At 44.2% G+C, this 12,808-nt stretch overlaps 1 protein-coding gene across 1 annotated transcript in view; it reads right to left on the bottom strand.

The window, feature by feature from the left end:
- Positions 1-11,405, bottom strand: part of carmil2 (capping protein regulator and myosin 1 linker 2) — a 48,277-nt gene extending 36,872 nt beyond the window's left edge. The window contains exons 1-18 of the mRNA XM_070972471.1: positions 11,362-11,405; positions 9,319-9,419; positions 8,366-8,416; positions 8,074-8,133; positions 7,727-7,848; positions 7,404-7,501; positions 6,907-6,977; positions 6,730-6,803; positions 6,513-6,588; positions 4,946-5,034; positions 4,296-4,390; positions 4,025-4,111; positions 2,783-2,892; positions 2,396-2,473; positions 2,071-2,147; positions 1,132-1,236; positions 404-473; positions 160-241 (exon numbers count right to left, since the gene is read on the bottom strand). Coding sequence (XP_070828572.1) covers positions 160-241; positions 404-473; positions 1,132-1,236; positions 2,071-2,147; positions 2,396-2,473; positions 2,783-2,892; positions 4,025-4,111; positions 4,296-4,390; positions 4,946-5,034; positions 6,513-6,588; positions 6,730-6,803; positions 6,907-6,977; positions 7,404-7,501; positions 7,727-7,848; positions 8,074-8,133; positions 8,366-8,416; positions 9,319-9,419; positions 11,362-11,389 — 1,474 coding nt within the window. The 5' untranslated portion in view covers positions 11,390-11,405. The remainder of the gene's footprint in view (positions 1-159; positions 242-403; positions 474-1,131; positions 1,237-2,070; positions 2,148-2,395; positions 2,474-2,782; positions 2,893-4,024; positions 4,112-4,295; positions 4,391-4,945; positions 5,035-6,512; positions 6,589-6,729; positions 6,804-6,906; positions 6,978-7,403; positions 7,502-7,726; positions 7,849-8,073; positions 8,134-8,365; positions 8,417-9,318; positions 9,420-11,361) is intronic.
- Positions 11,406-12,808: the final 1,403 nt, after the last annotated feature.

Genomic DNA, 12,808 nt, shown 5'->3' with positions numbered 1-12,808 from the left:
GCGCTTGTGAAGACAAAATGCAGATCTCCACAATGTAAATCATCACATTTTAGGGTGAAGACAGGTTAAGGTTAGGCAAAAATGTGTGTGTGTGTGTGTGTGTGTGTGTGTGTGTGTGTGTGTGTGTGTGTGTGTGTGTGTGTGTGTGGTTTTACATACCGTTGTCAGAGATATCAAGACTTGTGATGGCTTTAGCTTCAGAGATGTGCTCCTGTATCACCTGGGCCCCTGCTGAACGAAGCTACACACACACACACACACACACACACACACACACACACACACACACACACACACACACACAGGTATAACAATAACAACAACAACAACAACAACCTCTTGTTGACTGTGGCTTATGCTACAGACCATCACAAGTGAAAACAGGCTTTTTGTATTTGTGTACCTCACAGCTGCTGATGTCCAACTCTAGTCCAAAGAGTCGAGTGTTGGTTGCCAGACCCTGCAGTAATAACCTAGTTGCAAAACAAAACAATGCAAGTCAATATGTGAAATAAACAGATGTATACATGTGACAGCAACGCTGCTTTGGCACCTTTAACCCCTTAACCAGACTCAAGAACCACAGACCCCCAGCTGATGGGTTTTGTTGAAATGTGTGCAGGGTGTGTTGCAGGCGGCAGCAAAGCAAGCTGTGAACCTGAACTCCTTCAAAACTTCCCTTACGAAGCCTATCAGTGATCACAGATGCTCATCAATCATTATGGGCATTGCTGCTTTGAGTGACAGCTCGCTGCTAGGTTTCTGCAACTACACTTCATTCGGCCCACCTCAGCTCCACCCACAGGTGGAGTAGGGCACTGCCAAGGTGGTGACGGCCGGAGCCGGTGTCACCGAGCTTCTCAATGGCTCTTCAGAAACCTGTATGTGAAACAACTGGAATACGTAGCCTACTCACCGACAGTAGAAACACAAATATTGGGAAAAAAATGACCAAGTCAACAATATTGGGCGTGTAAAACACTCTGAAATGCTCTCGGGTTGCAGCCAGAATGTGACATTTGTGGTGATTCAATAGAATCATATCATAGTGGTACATGCTGACTATTTCATTTACTTTCATGTTAAACAAAACAGCTCATATTATATTGCATTTGTTGGGAGAAGACACACCTGAGAGCTTGTGGAGGTAGTTTGGTTGCAGACAGGCCCACGTATTTCAGCTCACAGCTCTGACTGAAGAACTCTCGAATGCTCCTGGTCACCTCCCGGACCTTTCTACAAAGCACAAGCAGCACATTCAAACAGTCATAGGCTGTGCCTATGTGAAGGAAAAATATGCCTATAAACATCAGTAAAAAACAAAAATGGTTACTATTGTTTAATTACAATGCAATTTACCAACCGCATCATGAAATTTTACTTTAATGGATTATAGCATCTGATTCGACAAACTGTCAGACTGCTTCCACACCTGCACGCTACTTTTCCTCAGTGTGTTCGTGACTCAGCTTGTCACTACTCATCGGCCGTCTGCACAGCTGCCCAGCGATAACCCTGTTAGCCTCGGTACACAAGGCACTCCCTCCCAGATCGTCTACATTCCAGCCTTTGTGCTGTTACAACATGTGTTACAGCATGAAAAGCATCAATTTAACCAATAAGGTTTATTAATGGCTTAATGTAATTTAGGTGTGTCCAGATCGCTGGGATCTGGTATCGTGCATGCAGGCTCATTAGCACACCTCATATAGAACAGAGGCACTATTAAAGCTATTATTTCCATCTTTTCTCCAGATGCCTGAGAGCTTGACTCAGTCATGCTATCTCCTCATTCTGTCTACTCTTGGTGTTCAGTCAACTGATGTTTTGGATTTCCTTTACTAAACGAATAAGCAGAATGACCCCGAGTTGTTTCTGTTTCTGCACAGATGTAAATTAGAGCTTTTAGATTGTCACTATGAAAATATGTGCAAATACATATGTGCAGAAGCAATGAGTCTATCTTTGCATCAACAATGCAGAGAGGATGTTAAGTTCACAGGGCTTTCATCTCAGCAGCGAACAAACTGAGGACCACTGACATTACTGAAGTGGAAGAGTGGAGCTGACCTGTGGCTGAAAGGATTCCTGGCCAGGTTCAGGTGCATAAGTTTGTAACAGCATCCAGCAGACAGGGACACAAATAACTGCAAGACAGACTTAGAGTGAGTGTTATGTATCAGAATGATAAGCACAGAAGATTAATGCACATTTAATGCCCTACTATTGTTTTAAATGGTCTGTTAACAAGTCATTCAGTCAACAGTAATAGTTCATTAGTAACAAACGTTGAAGATAAATACAAAATTAAGACTTTCAGGCAATTCCCAGGCTTGAGTGACAGGAAGTCTATAGTACCCATCACAAGTGTTTGTGTAAACTGTGTCTCACTGACCGTGTCCAGAGGGCAGTTGGTATCACTGAGGTCCAGATGAGACAGAGAGTTAGTGCTGGACAAGAACTTGAAGAGAAACTGCATCACACACACACGCACACACACACAGAGGCAAATTTTTGGTTTACTGGAACAGTTAGAGGGTCCATCCCTGCACATATAGCAGGATTTTCAGTGCAACAGTTAAACAATGTTCATGTCCCTTTAAATATTGCACAGACAGCATGTATTACAAGCCTGATTCGAAAAAAGCTGGGATGCTGTGGAAAACCTAAATAAAAACTGGACGCGGTCATTTTAAACTGTGTTTACAGACAACGGTTTTTCAAAGTGTTCTGTCTTCAATGCGAAACATTTCACATGAAACACACACAAAGCAGAACGTACCGTGGCCTCCTCTGTACCCAGGCTGCCGGGGTTACCAGACAGATCGAGGTGGGACAGAGATGCCGAGAACAGCTGAGTGGAGGACAACACCTGACTCAGACAGCCGAGACCTGGAAACAGACAGATGAGACCAGAAATGCAGAATTGGTGATCATGTGGCTGGAGGACGATAAGCGGATGTAAAGGCAGGTTTGTGGAACAATGCCATTATTTAGATGGAAATGACATTGATGGTTGACTACCCTGTCCCAAAAATCACAGTCCTCTCTGTCCTTTTGTCTCATCCTCCACCTCTGCCCAGCCTCAGTCTCTCTTCCTGTGTGTGTGTGTGTGTGTGTGTGTGGTTGAGTGGAGACAGGTGTGCTGAAGCTACAGCAGAGCTCCACCAGCAGCATCCCATCCTGTAATCAAGCCTCCATCACAGACTCAGCTCTGCCACATCCACCTTGCTAGATCATAGTTCCTACTCAGTCAGCCTGCGTTTCCAGGTCTTTTTAAGGCCACAGTGAAAACGCGGCTGTATTTCAGAGGATTTTTTTGACCATTTCACCAGATTTTTGAGCGTCTAAAGTTGCTTAAATAACTCATGAAACTTCTCTTGCTTGTCAGAAGTGGTGAGAATTTACATCTGATATGGATGCTCAGCTGGGGTTTAACAAGTCGGTTCAGCAGCACATCATGTTTAACGTAGACAGACATTTACAGGTTCTCACTTGAGCAAACGCCCCCCAGAGAATTAACCAGATTGACTTTGAATCGGGTCAGTTGCAGTCTAAAGACATTTATGATGCTAAACTGCAAAGCTTTTGACTTTTTAGTCTAATGCAATTCTTGTGGTAGCACAACAAATTTCAATGTTTGGCCATGCAAGAAGACGTCCCGGCCGGAAGCCCCCCTTGTTGTCAGCCCTGGCGCTCCCCTAGCTCGCCCCGTCCGCACACTTTCCCGTCCCATCCCGTAAGTTTTGCCCTGCAATAAATTCCTTCTTGATCCAAACTCCAGATCTCCGCAAGTGTCCTTGCCTCTTGAGTCTCACACTTGGGTTCTCATGCTAGCTTTAACACCTTGTTTACTGTGTGAAGGACGGAGCAGGAGGACGGAGAAGTCTGAGGAGGAGGTGTATGATGTCGTATAGTACGCTGTCCAGGTGACATCCATCTCTATACTGCTCTCCCCCCTGGTTTATAAAAGTACAATAAAAATACAGACCAAAATGAGTGGGTTGTGTGTGCTTGTGTGTACCTCTTGCGGTCATTGACACCCGTGACAGAGAAAGGTGTTTGAGTCCTTCAGCTAGATTCTCTAACTCCTGACTGAGAGCTATGACACCTAGAATTGAAAACACAACACAAACACAAAACGTGTACAATCCTTTATGCTTACTGATTCAAAGAAACACGAACGGAAACGTCACAGAGGACAGCAAATTTGGCTGTTTGGCTCAAGATGGATCATGGTTTAAAATAACTGGTCTGTGCTTGTGCCACTCAGCTGTGATATATAAAAAGCCCACCTTTGTCTTCGATTGGATTCCCTGAGAGGTTGATGGATTGCAAGGTAGAAGAGGGGTGCTCCCGTAGGGCAGCTGCCATTTTAATCGCAAAGTCCCTGCAGCAATAACAAGATTCCTTCTCAGTCTCAATCAATAGAAAACCAGACTTTAAACGAGATGAGACTCGACGGCCTGCTTAGACTGACATGTGAAAAATGTTTGAATCTTTCTTCAAACCCTGTGGTTTGTCTGTTGGCTATAAAGGTCACATCCTGTCCAATTAGTCGTGGGAATTGTGCAGCAGGTCTGCATTACTGGACCCCATTTTAATCATGCAAGCTCAAAGTGGTCAGTGCAAACTGCAGCAGGGCACATGCATTGTGTGGGTGTCTCCAAGCTGCTATTTTGGTTCATGAAGGTGCAGCAGCACAAAGTGCAAATAAGCAGCACGAGCGGCGCTTCAAGCATTTTCTCCTGACCTTGACGTTCTCTTTGCCCACCTGCGTGGTGTGTTGGTGCTCAGTGCGGAGCAAGAGAAAGAAGTGGGAGCTTCACAGAGCACGTTGTTTGTTTAAATGCACCTTTACAAGCCATGCTAAGGGGAGTGTTTGCCTGCTGTACCTGCCTTATTATATACCTTCGTATATGCATGCAGTCACACACAAACTCACAGTTTAAGTCCACTGGTCTCAAGTGAGAGCTCCTCCAACCTGGGAGATCTGGACAGCAGGAAGGTCAGCTGCTGCTGGACGTCCAGTGACTGAGGGGACGAAGACAGAGAGAGACAGAAGACCAAGACAAACAGGCTGGTATAACCAGGTTTCATTTTTACTGTTCCACACGATCAGTGGAAACTGTTCAGTGCAGAGAAAGGTGGAGACGCATCTCCCATAAATTCATTATCCATGAATCCAGGAACTAGGGGGGGCACTTGCAGGCTGCTGGTGGGTAATGCTCTGGAAGCAGTGAACGCAGCGTCTTCCTCTGAAGTGTCTCATTCAGTTTAAAATGCTTCATATTTTCACATTTATCTCAAGTATGTCTTCTTATATGTCTCAATTCTCTCTACCTCTTTGTGTTACTATCGCTCAGCTCAGCTAGAAACACACAAAGACGGGATTTGGAAGACACCCAGTTGATTTGTCTGACTCAGACTGCTGAGGCATCATTTCAGCTTCAGCTGATCGTCAGAGCAGGTTTTTACAAAGGTTTCTCTTATTGTATTAGATTTAGGGAGGTATTACTCACAGCCAGACAAGGGAAGATCGTAGCGACCATTAACTCTTTCAATGTACATAGAGCATGTGAGTGTTGTATTAAGAGGAGACTTTTCCATCCACTCAGCTCGGTGTCAATGTGCTCAGACATTTTCACACCAATAATGGTCAATATGGACATTACAGTGTCATAAAACCTGCTGTGCCTACTAAGCTGGCAACTGAGTTCATATAAACAAGAAAAAACCTAAAGGCAGCAGTATGAATCACTACATGGACAAAAGTCAACCATGGGAGAAAACAACTTAAAGAAAGCTCCCCGTTAAGACTGTCTGGATGTCGTGCTGTAGAAAGTCTCTTCGTAATTTAATCTGATTTTACAGTTTTTGATCAATGTCATCACTTCTGCTTGGCTTTGCAGTCTGCTGGAAGGCACAGAATGAAAGCGTGCCAGGAGAGAACTAGTCACGGCAGCTGGCCTGACTCAGCCTTTGAAAAGGGTAATTAGACCAATCGTAGGCACCCGAAACACGCAACCACCAAGAGTGCGCGTCGAACCAAGTCTGCTTTTATAAGGGACTATCTTGCACGAGTTGGTAAAACTTCTGTTTCCTGGCCCATCTAATGATTAACACTGCTGCCTTTAATTTTTTGTTGTGTGTCTATACATGGGTACATAAAGTTCAAGTACACATGGGTGTACTGTATGCAGGTAACATGTACTGTGTGTGTATGCATGCTGGTTTCTTTGCAGGTCCTGTGATCATACCCAGGAAGCTGATGAGTTCATGTGAAACACTTTTTGCTTCTCACTTTTTGTCACATTCTTTCACATTGTGCAACCTTTTCGCATTATATACATCTTGTACCTTTCTGTCAGTGTGGACATTTTTTTTCAACGAAACTTTGTTTATATCCTTCTGACATATCTTTTGAAAAGACTGGATTCAAGACTGCAAACCCTTTGACATTTCTTAAACATCAGAAGAACACATGCAAATGAACTTATAAGAGCGTGTACCAGTTTGAGTTCTTTGCAGTTGATCTTGGTGAACCACTGGTTGAAAGACAGAGCTGCGACTGCTAGTGCCAAGTCCCTGAGAGGAGAGGAGAGGAGAGGAGAGGAGAGGAGAGGAGAGGAGAGGAGAGGAGAGGAGACACAGTGAGAAACAAAGAGAGGGATTAGAACAGGGTTTGTCAGGTAAGATTGGATGAAACAGCGCTGAACCGTGTCACACCTGCTGTCTAAGTGGCTGAAGTCCTGCAGGTTGAACCGTCTCCAGTTGTTGATGTAGTAGATGTTGTCAACATCCTGCCAAAACAGTTAGCCATGCTTTATTTGGATACACCAATGCTAATATCTGGCACACACAACACAAGGCAGTGTTTCATGTTGAATTACAGTAGTGACTTACCCACTGGATCTCCTCTCTAAATGGCATCTCGTTAAAATCGCACAGAGCGGCGTAGGTATCCGAGAATCCTCCTGCAGGGCAAACATTCAAGAAATGTCTGTCAGCAAATACATTATCAGAGTCTGACTAATAATAATAAGCTAATAAAGCTTATAAAGGAGCTAATAAATGCTCCTTACATGTCAACATAGAAACTGATTGTATTTCAATCGTCTGTCCTGTCAAATAAAGCAATGGCAGCTGTGGCTCAGGAGGTCGAGTGGGTCAGCTACAGACCACAAGGTCAGTGTTGTGATGCCCACCTCCTCATCCACATGTCAATATATAATTAGACAGCTGAATATATTGCCTGGTAGCTCAGTGCCAGTGGTGTGTGTGTGTGTGTGTGTGTGTGCTTGTACGTGTGTGTGCGTGCGTGAATGAGCAGCAAAGTGCTGTAAAGCACTTTGGATAAAAGTGCCGTATGAATGTGTCCATTTACCGTTTACTGTACATACCACAGGAGCCAGGCTCGCTATTCAGCTGCTCTTCTATCGCAGCAGTCCTTGTGAGGAGTCTGTGCTGGAGCTCTGGAGGAATCATCTTCAGCAGCTTTCTGAAGGGTGAAGGACAAGAAAAACACTTAAGACGGACAGACTGCAGACAGGACAGAGAGTCTAAAGCCTGTGAGTCAATGTCGTGTTCTTCAGCATCTGCCTATGGACCCCAGAGACTGATGCAGCCTACACTGAACTTCATGTTCCTGTCGGATACGAGCGAGCAGCTTATCTGACCGTCGGTGTGCGTTCACACACGGAGCGGGCTGTGCAGTGAAACCCACCCTGGAGAGGAATCAGGGAAGATCCTCTTCAGTGAGGCAGTCATGTGACTGACCATGGCCTCCAGATCCTCAGCGTGCGATACACTGAAAGACAGAATGTTGCTGTCTGTCTCCAACACAATCTGCAACACATGTCATACATGGATGATGCTTACTCAGCAAAAACACATCAGCCAGAGCCTGATGTTGGCTTTTACGTCTATAGAGACTGAAATATTTCAACTCTTCAACTGTGTATTGCTCTCCTATTCGTTTTTTTCTGTTTTAAATTACATTGAGATCTCTGCTGAACAAAAACAAACATTACATGTAACTGGCTAAAAATGCTTTTGATAAAGACAGTGTACCTGTGTGAGGCTGTGAATGTTGATGGAGCTAATCTCCAGGTAGCTGAAAGTGCTCTCCACCTACACACACACACATACAAACACACACACACACACACACACACACACACACACACACACACACACACACACACACACACACATGCGTCTTATCATATTTATCAGTTTAACAGGTCAAAACCAGAGAGAAAACAAAACCAATACATTTCAAACGTCATCATAAAATGTGCTGATGTGTGTTGGTGCAGCTGGTTTGGTTCAGAGCAGTTTTAACATCAGCGTTGTGATTTACCCTGACAGGCTGTTTGTTTATGACCAGGAAACCTCTCCATAGACTCAGAACCTGCGACCGAAGAGACATGATGAGACAAAAAAAGACATTAGATTTGAGACCTACAGCTCCCTCCACAGGAACAGCATGGGTGTTACATGTTGACAGAGTGCACAGTGTGTGTCAGGGTCCATCCATCCATCCATCCATTGTCTATACCTGACTATCCCTTTTCAGGGTTGCTGGGGGGCTGGAGCCTATCCCAGCTGTCGTTGGGCGAGAGGTGGGGTACACCCTGAACCCATCGCCAGCCGATTGCAGGGCAACATATACAAACAAACAACCATTCATGCTCACACTCACACCTAAGGACAATTTTAGAGTCACCAATCAACCTAATGAACATGTTTTTGGTCTGTGGGAGGAAGCCGGAGTGCCCGGACAGAACCCACGCATGCGCGGGAAGAACATGCACACAGAAAGGCCCTACCCGACCTGGGGATCGAACCGGTGACCTTCTTGCTGTGAGTCACGCACACTACCTGCTGCTCCACCGTGCCACGTGTGTCAGGGTTATTGTTTTAATTAATTTTCAGGTAATTTGGGGTTTAAAGGTAAGTTTTAGCACAGGACCCCTTAACAAGGAGGAAAAGGTAATCATGCAGGTGTCACCTTAACAAACCAAGGGACACACAACGAACCTGGGGCTCTCAGGACGCTGAGGGTCTGAGGTCAAAGGGCAGGTGCCCACTTTGTGTGTTTAGTCATACAGCCTTGCTTTAAAAGGTCACAATTAAAACACACACACAGTGACACACAACACTGATCAAACAAGACCATCATCTGATTCCTGCTTGTCTGACCAACATGAATCATCTCTGTCTCACACTCAAAACTCTCACTCTTATGACTGTACCTGCTTTCTTTTGACCGTAAGCATCAATGTTAGATAGAAAGTCTTGATTAACACTCACCACAAACCTGTTGGTCGATCTCCCACATGACTGACTGGAGTTCAGAACAATGGGCGTCACCAGGCAGACCCTGTGAGGCTTCAGCAGCTCTGAGATCTGATCTGCTTACAGGACACAAACAGGAGCACTGTCACCCACACAAGCTGTAGTATCTGATGATGACAGCTGGTGAACATCTGCACAGTTTGGTCAGCAGGACGCTCATGCGGATCATAGAGCTCGTGAAGACATGAATTTGTGCTGTTTATCAGTGATATATGGATTCATGTATATGGATTCATGTATTGGTCCAATTTTATCCAGTTTTCAATAACCATGCTACTGAAAAGAGATGCAGCATATTCTGTCACTTGGAAGGAAGTCAAGTTCATATTTACTGCAAGGGAGAATTCAAAATAAACACGGCCAAAACTGTCAGCCATTGCCCAAATTTAACAAGTTTGTTTTTCTTTCTCTTGAAATGAGTGATTTAGAAAACATTTAAACTGTTGGCTTACAACCTGTGAACCCTTTAAGCCTTTATGCCATGAATGAAGCTAACTGGGAAGTGACAAAACTGCAGTTCCTCAAATGGCCACTTGGGTCAGGATCCAGAAGCGAGTCGATCCCCATAGACCCCCATATTAAAATACCCAACTTTACAGCAGAAGTAAACATGTTTACAGCCTGGTACTCTACGGCCATTCATGACAACTGCAGAGGAATATTTTTTTTATGTAACTCACTCATTTAAATTATATTACGGCTTAAAGCTAAGCATAACTATGTACACGCCCACTTTGAGTGACAGCTAGCTGCTAAGTTTCAGTGACCGTGCTTCATTCGGCCTGCATCAGCTCCACCCATGCTCCACCTGCAGTCCTTCAATTTCAGGTTTTTTGTTTTTCAGCACAACTGATGTTTGCAAATGTGTTTGCTAATTGCTCGTTTGTTCTCCTGTATTCTACTATCATTCAGTAAGCTAGCATGCAAAAGGCCTGCTCATGTTTTAACTACATACTTTTGTCTTAGGGGACATTTGTGTCAAACACCAAGAAGCTTTTAACCCAAGCCACTGATCACAAGGAACCATAATGAAATATGGTTATTGACAATGAGCAGACTGGTTGACCTGACAGGACGTTTAGCCAAAGACTGTGATCAGGCTAATTGTTCAGTTTATTCTACAGTTTAAACCCGGGGATATGTACATGATGTAATGAGATATAATGTGTCTCATCTGAGAAAAATATCACACAAGAGGATTTTCACTATTTCAAATACACAAAAACAAGCTCATGAAGTATTTTGTTAAAGTATTTGCAAATTTTGTTAAATGATTAAATACATATTTTAAATACAATTAATTGAAACACTGGCCATCTCTGGACTTAACACTGTAGACCAGTCCGACAGATGTTTGTGACTTTGGAGCAGTAAAGTGTGCTTTCTCTCTCTCATACTACACATTTCATGCAGCATTATTACATTCAGACATAAGTACTTATTTACTCATTTATTCTAAAGCCTTTCCACCTCAGTGACATGAATAGTGTGGGCAAAACATTAGAAACACCTGTCAGTAAAACAGTAAAAAGGTGAGTCAGAGCAAAGTCAGTGAACATGGCGCGCTCTATAAAGAGAAAGTAAACAGCGGAAACAGCTTACGACTTCAACACTCCATTCCTAAACTCTTACTGCATGTTGCTAAAAGCAGAGGTGATGTAACACAGAGGTTTTTCCAAGCTTTTTTGGAATGTGTTGCAGGCATCAAATACAGAATGAGTGTATATTTACAATGAAGCACTTCAGTTTATCAGTTTGAACATTACATATCTTGTCTTTCTCCTGTATTCAACTGAATGTAGGTTGGAAATGATTTGCCAATCACTTTTCAATCAGGAACCAGGCTGGCAATTGTATCACCTTTGGTCAGACATGCAAAAACAGCGGTATGGTCCTTTAAAAGCAGCTGGTTATTGGCACTGCTGCTGCTCTATTCTCATACCTTCAAAGTGACTGTAAGATAGCAGCACTGATGCTGCTGAAGTTGGCTCATCTTACCTTGCAGGTTCTGAGAGACGGAGCACATACTGTGGACCTCAGTCTGAAAACGTTGGTGTTGATGGAAAAAATCCAAAAAAGGTCAAGCTGTGATCATCTGCTGCTCCTCCTGTGCCCCACCTCCAAAGTCAGAGAGCTATCCTGACTGACAGGCTGGGTGTTTCACACCACATGATCATTACAAGAGGAAGAAATGATGGAAGGAAACGTGGATGTCAATATGTAAATAACAACTCGTGTGTCAAAAATCCTAAATTATATGACATCAGTATGAATCTGCAGTCGTCCAGTGCTGGCTGATGAGTAGAGACCAGAGGAGGAAGGTGTTGGTTCGTGGCAGCAGAGATCAGAAAATACAGGGTGGAGACAGCAAGGTGTGGACGCACACACACTCAAACCTCCACAGCAGACTTCTCTCTCATAGCTGCACATCTGCATATTACCCGCTCTGTCTTTTCCACTCATGTACACGCACGCACGCACACACACACACACACACACATACACACGTCACCGTTTCTTGCTTATTCTGCACACACTTTTTGCTCATGAACTCAGACGCACACATCCTGTTCCTCGCTGTGAGTCACTGTTGTAGTGAACACTGCTTCACCTCCCACACTGAAAAGCACACCACAGTCAGGAAATCTGCAGTTTTTAACAAAGTCCATCTTCAAACTGTTTGAGACATTGGGTCACGCTGAAGAAGAAAGATGCAGGCAAACATCAAAGCAAAGGAAGGTCGCACTGGTCGAAGAACTTCCTGTTAGAAGATCTAATCTTTTAGGCTGACAGGTGAATTTGCAGACATTAGTACTGGGGCACATGCAGTCAGTGCAAGGCTGTTTAATGCGCCTCGAACCACTAGGGGGCACTAAACTCCCCATTTAAAAAGACCCACATACATTTACATGTTCACCTCTGGTCTGAAATGTTGTACATATTCTAAAAATATTACTTCAATCTGATTTTTTATTGTTGAACCATTTTATTATTTTATTAAAATCCATGTTTTTTAAAAGAGAATTCTGTCTATTCCTTCCTCCACTCCAAAACGTACATGCAGAATGATGTGTGTGCCTGACCAGCCTGAATCCTCGCTCACCTGCTGAGGGGGAAATTTCTTTGAGTCTAATATGTGTGTGTGCAAGAAGGACTTAGGAAGCCAGTTATGGTAACTTGTGTAAGTGTGATGTGGAGTGCTCTTACACTGATTGGACATTTCAGTGAAGCAGGTGACACTGGGGTGGGGGTGGGGTGGGGGTAACACGCAGCAGATGGCCAGACTGGAGTTAAACCCATGCCAACGCGGCGAGGACTCAGCTGTGATACACGGCGTGGGCTCTAACAGGTCAACTCCTGCGGCGCCCTGGCCTCGATAGCTTTGGTCCAACACATCACACTGCCCAACCACTGCACACTGAAGAACTGAGACTAAACACAGGCA

Source organism: Chaetodon trifascialis, chromosome 10 (assembly GCF_039877785.1).
Source record: "Chaetodon trifascialis isolate fChaTrf1 chromosome 10, fChaTrf1.hap1, whole genome shotgun sequence".
Classification (NCBI taxonomy): domain Eukaryota; kingdom Metazoa; phylum Chordata; class Actinopteri; order Chaetodontiformes; family Chaetodontidae; genus Chaetodon; species Chaetodon trifascialis.
This window is presented reverse-complemented; position numbering and strand designations above follow the sequence as displayed.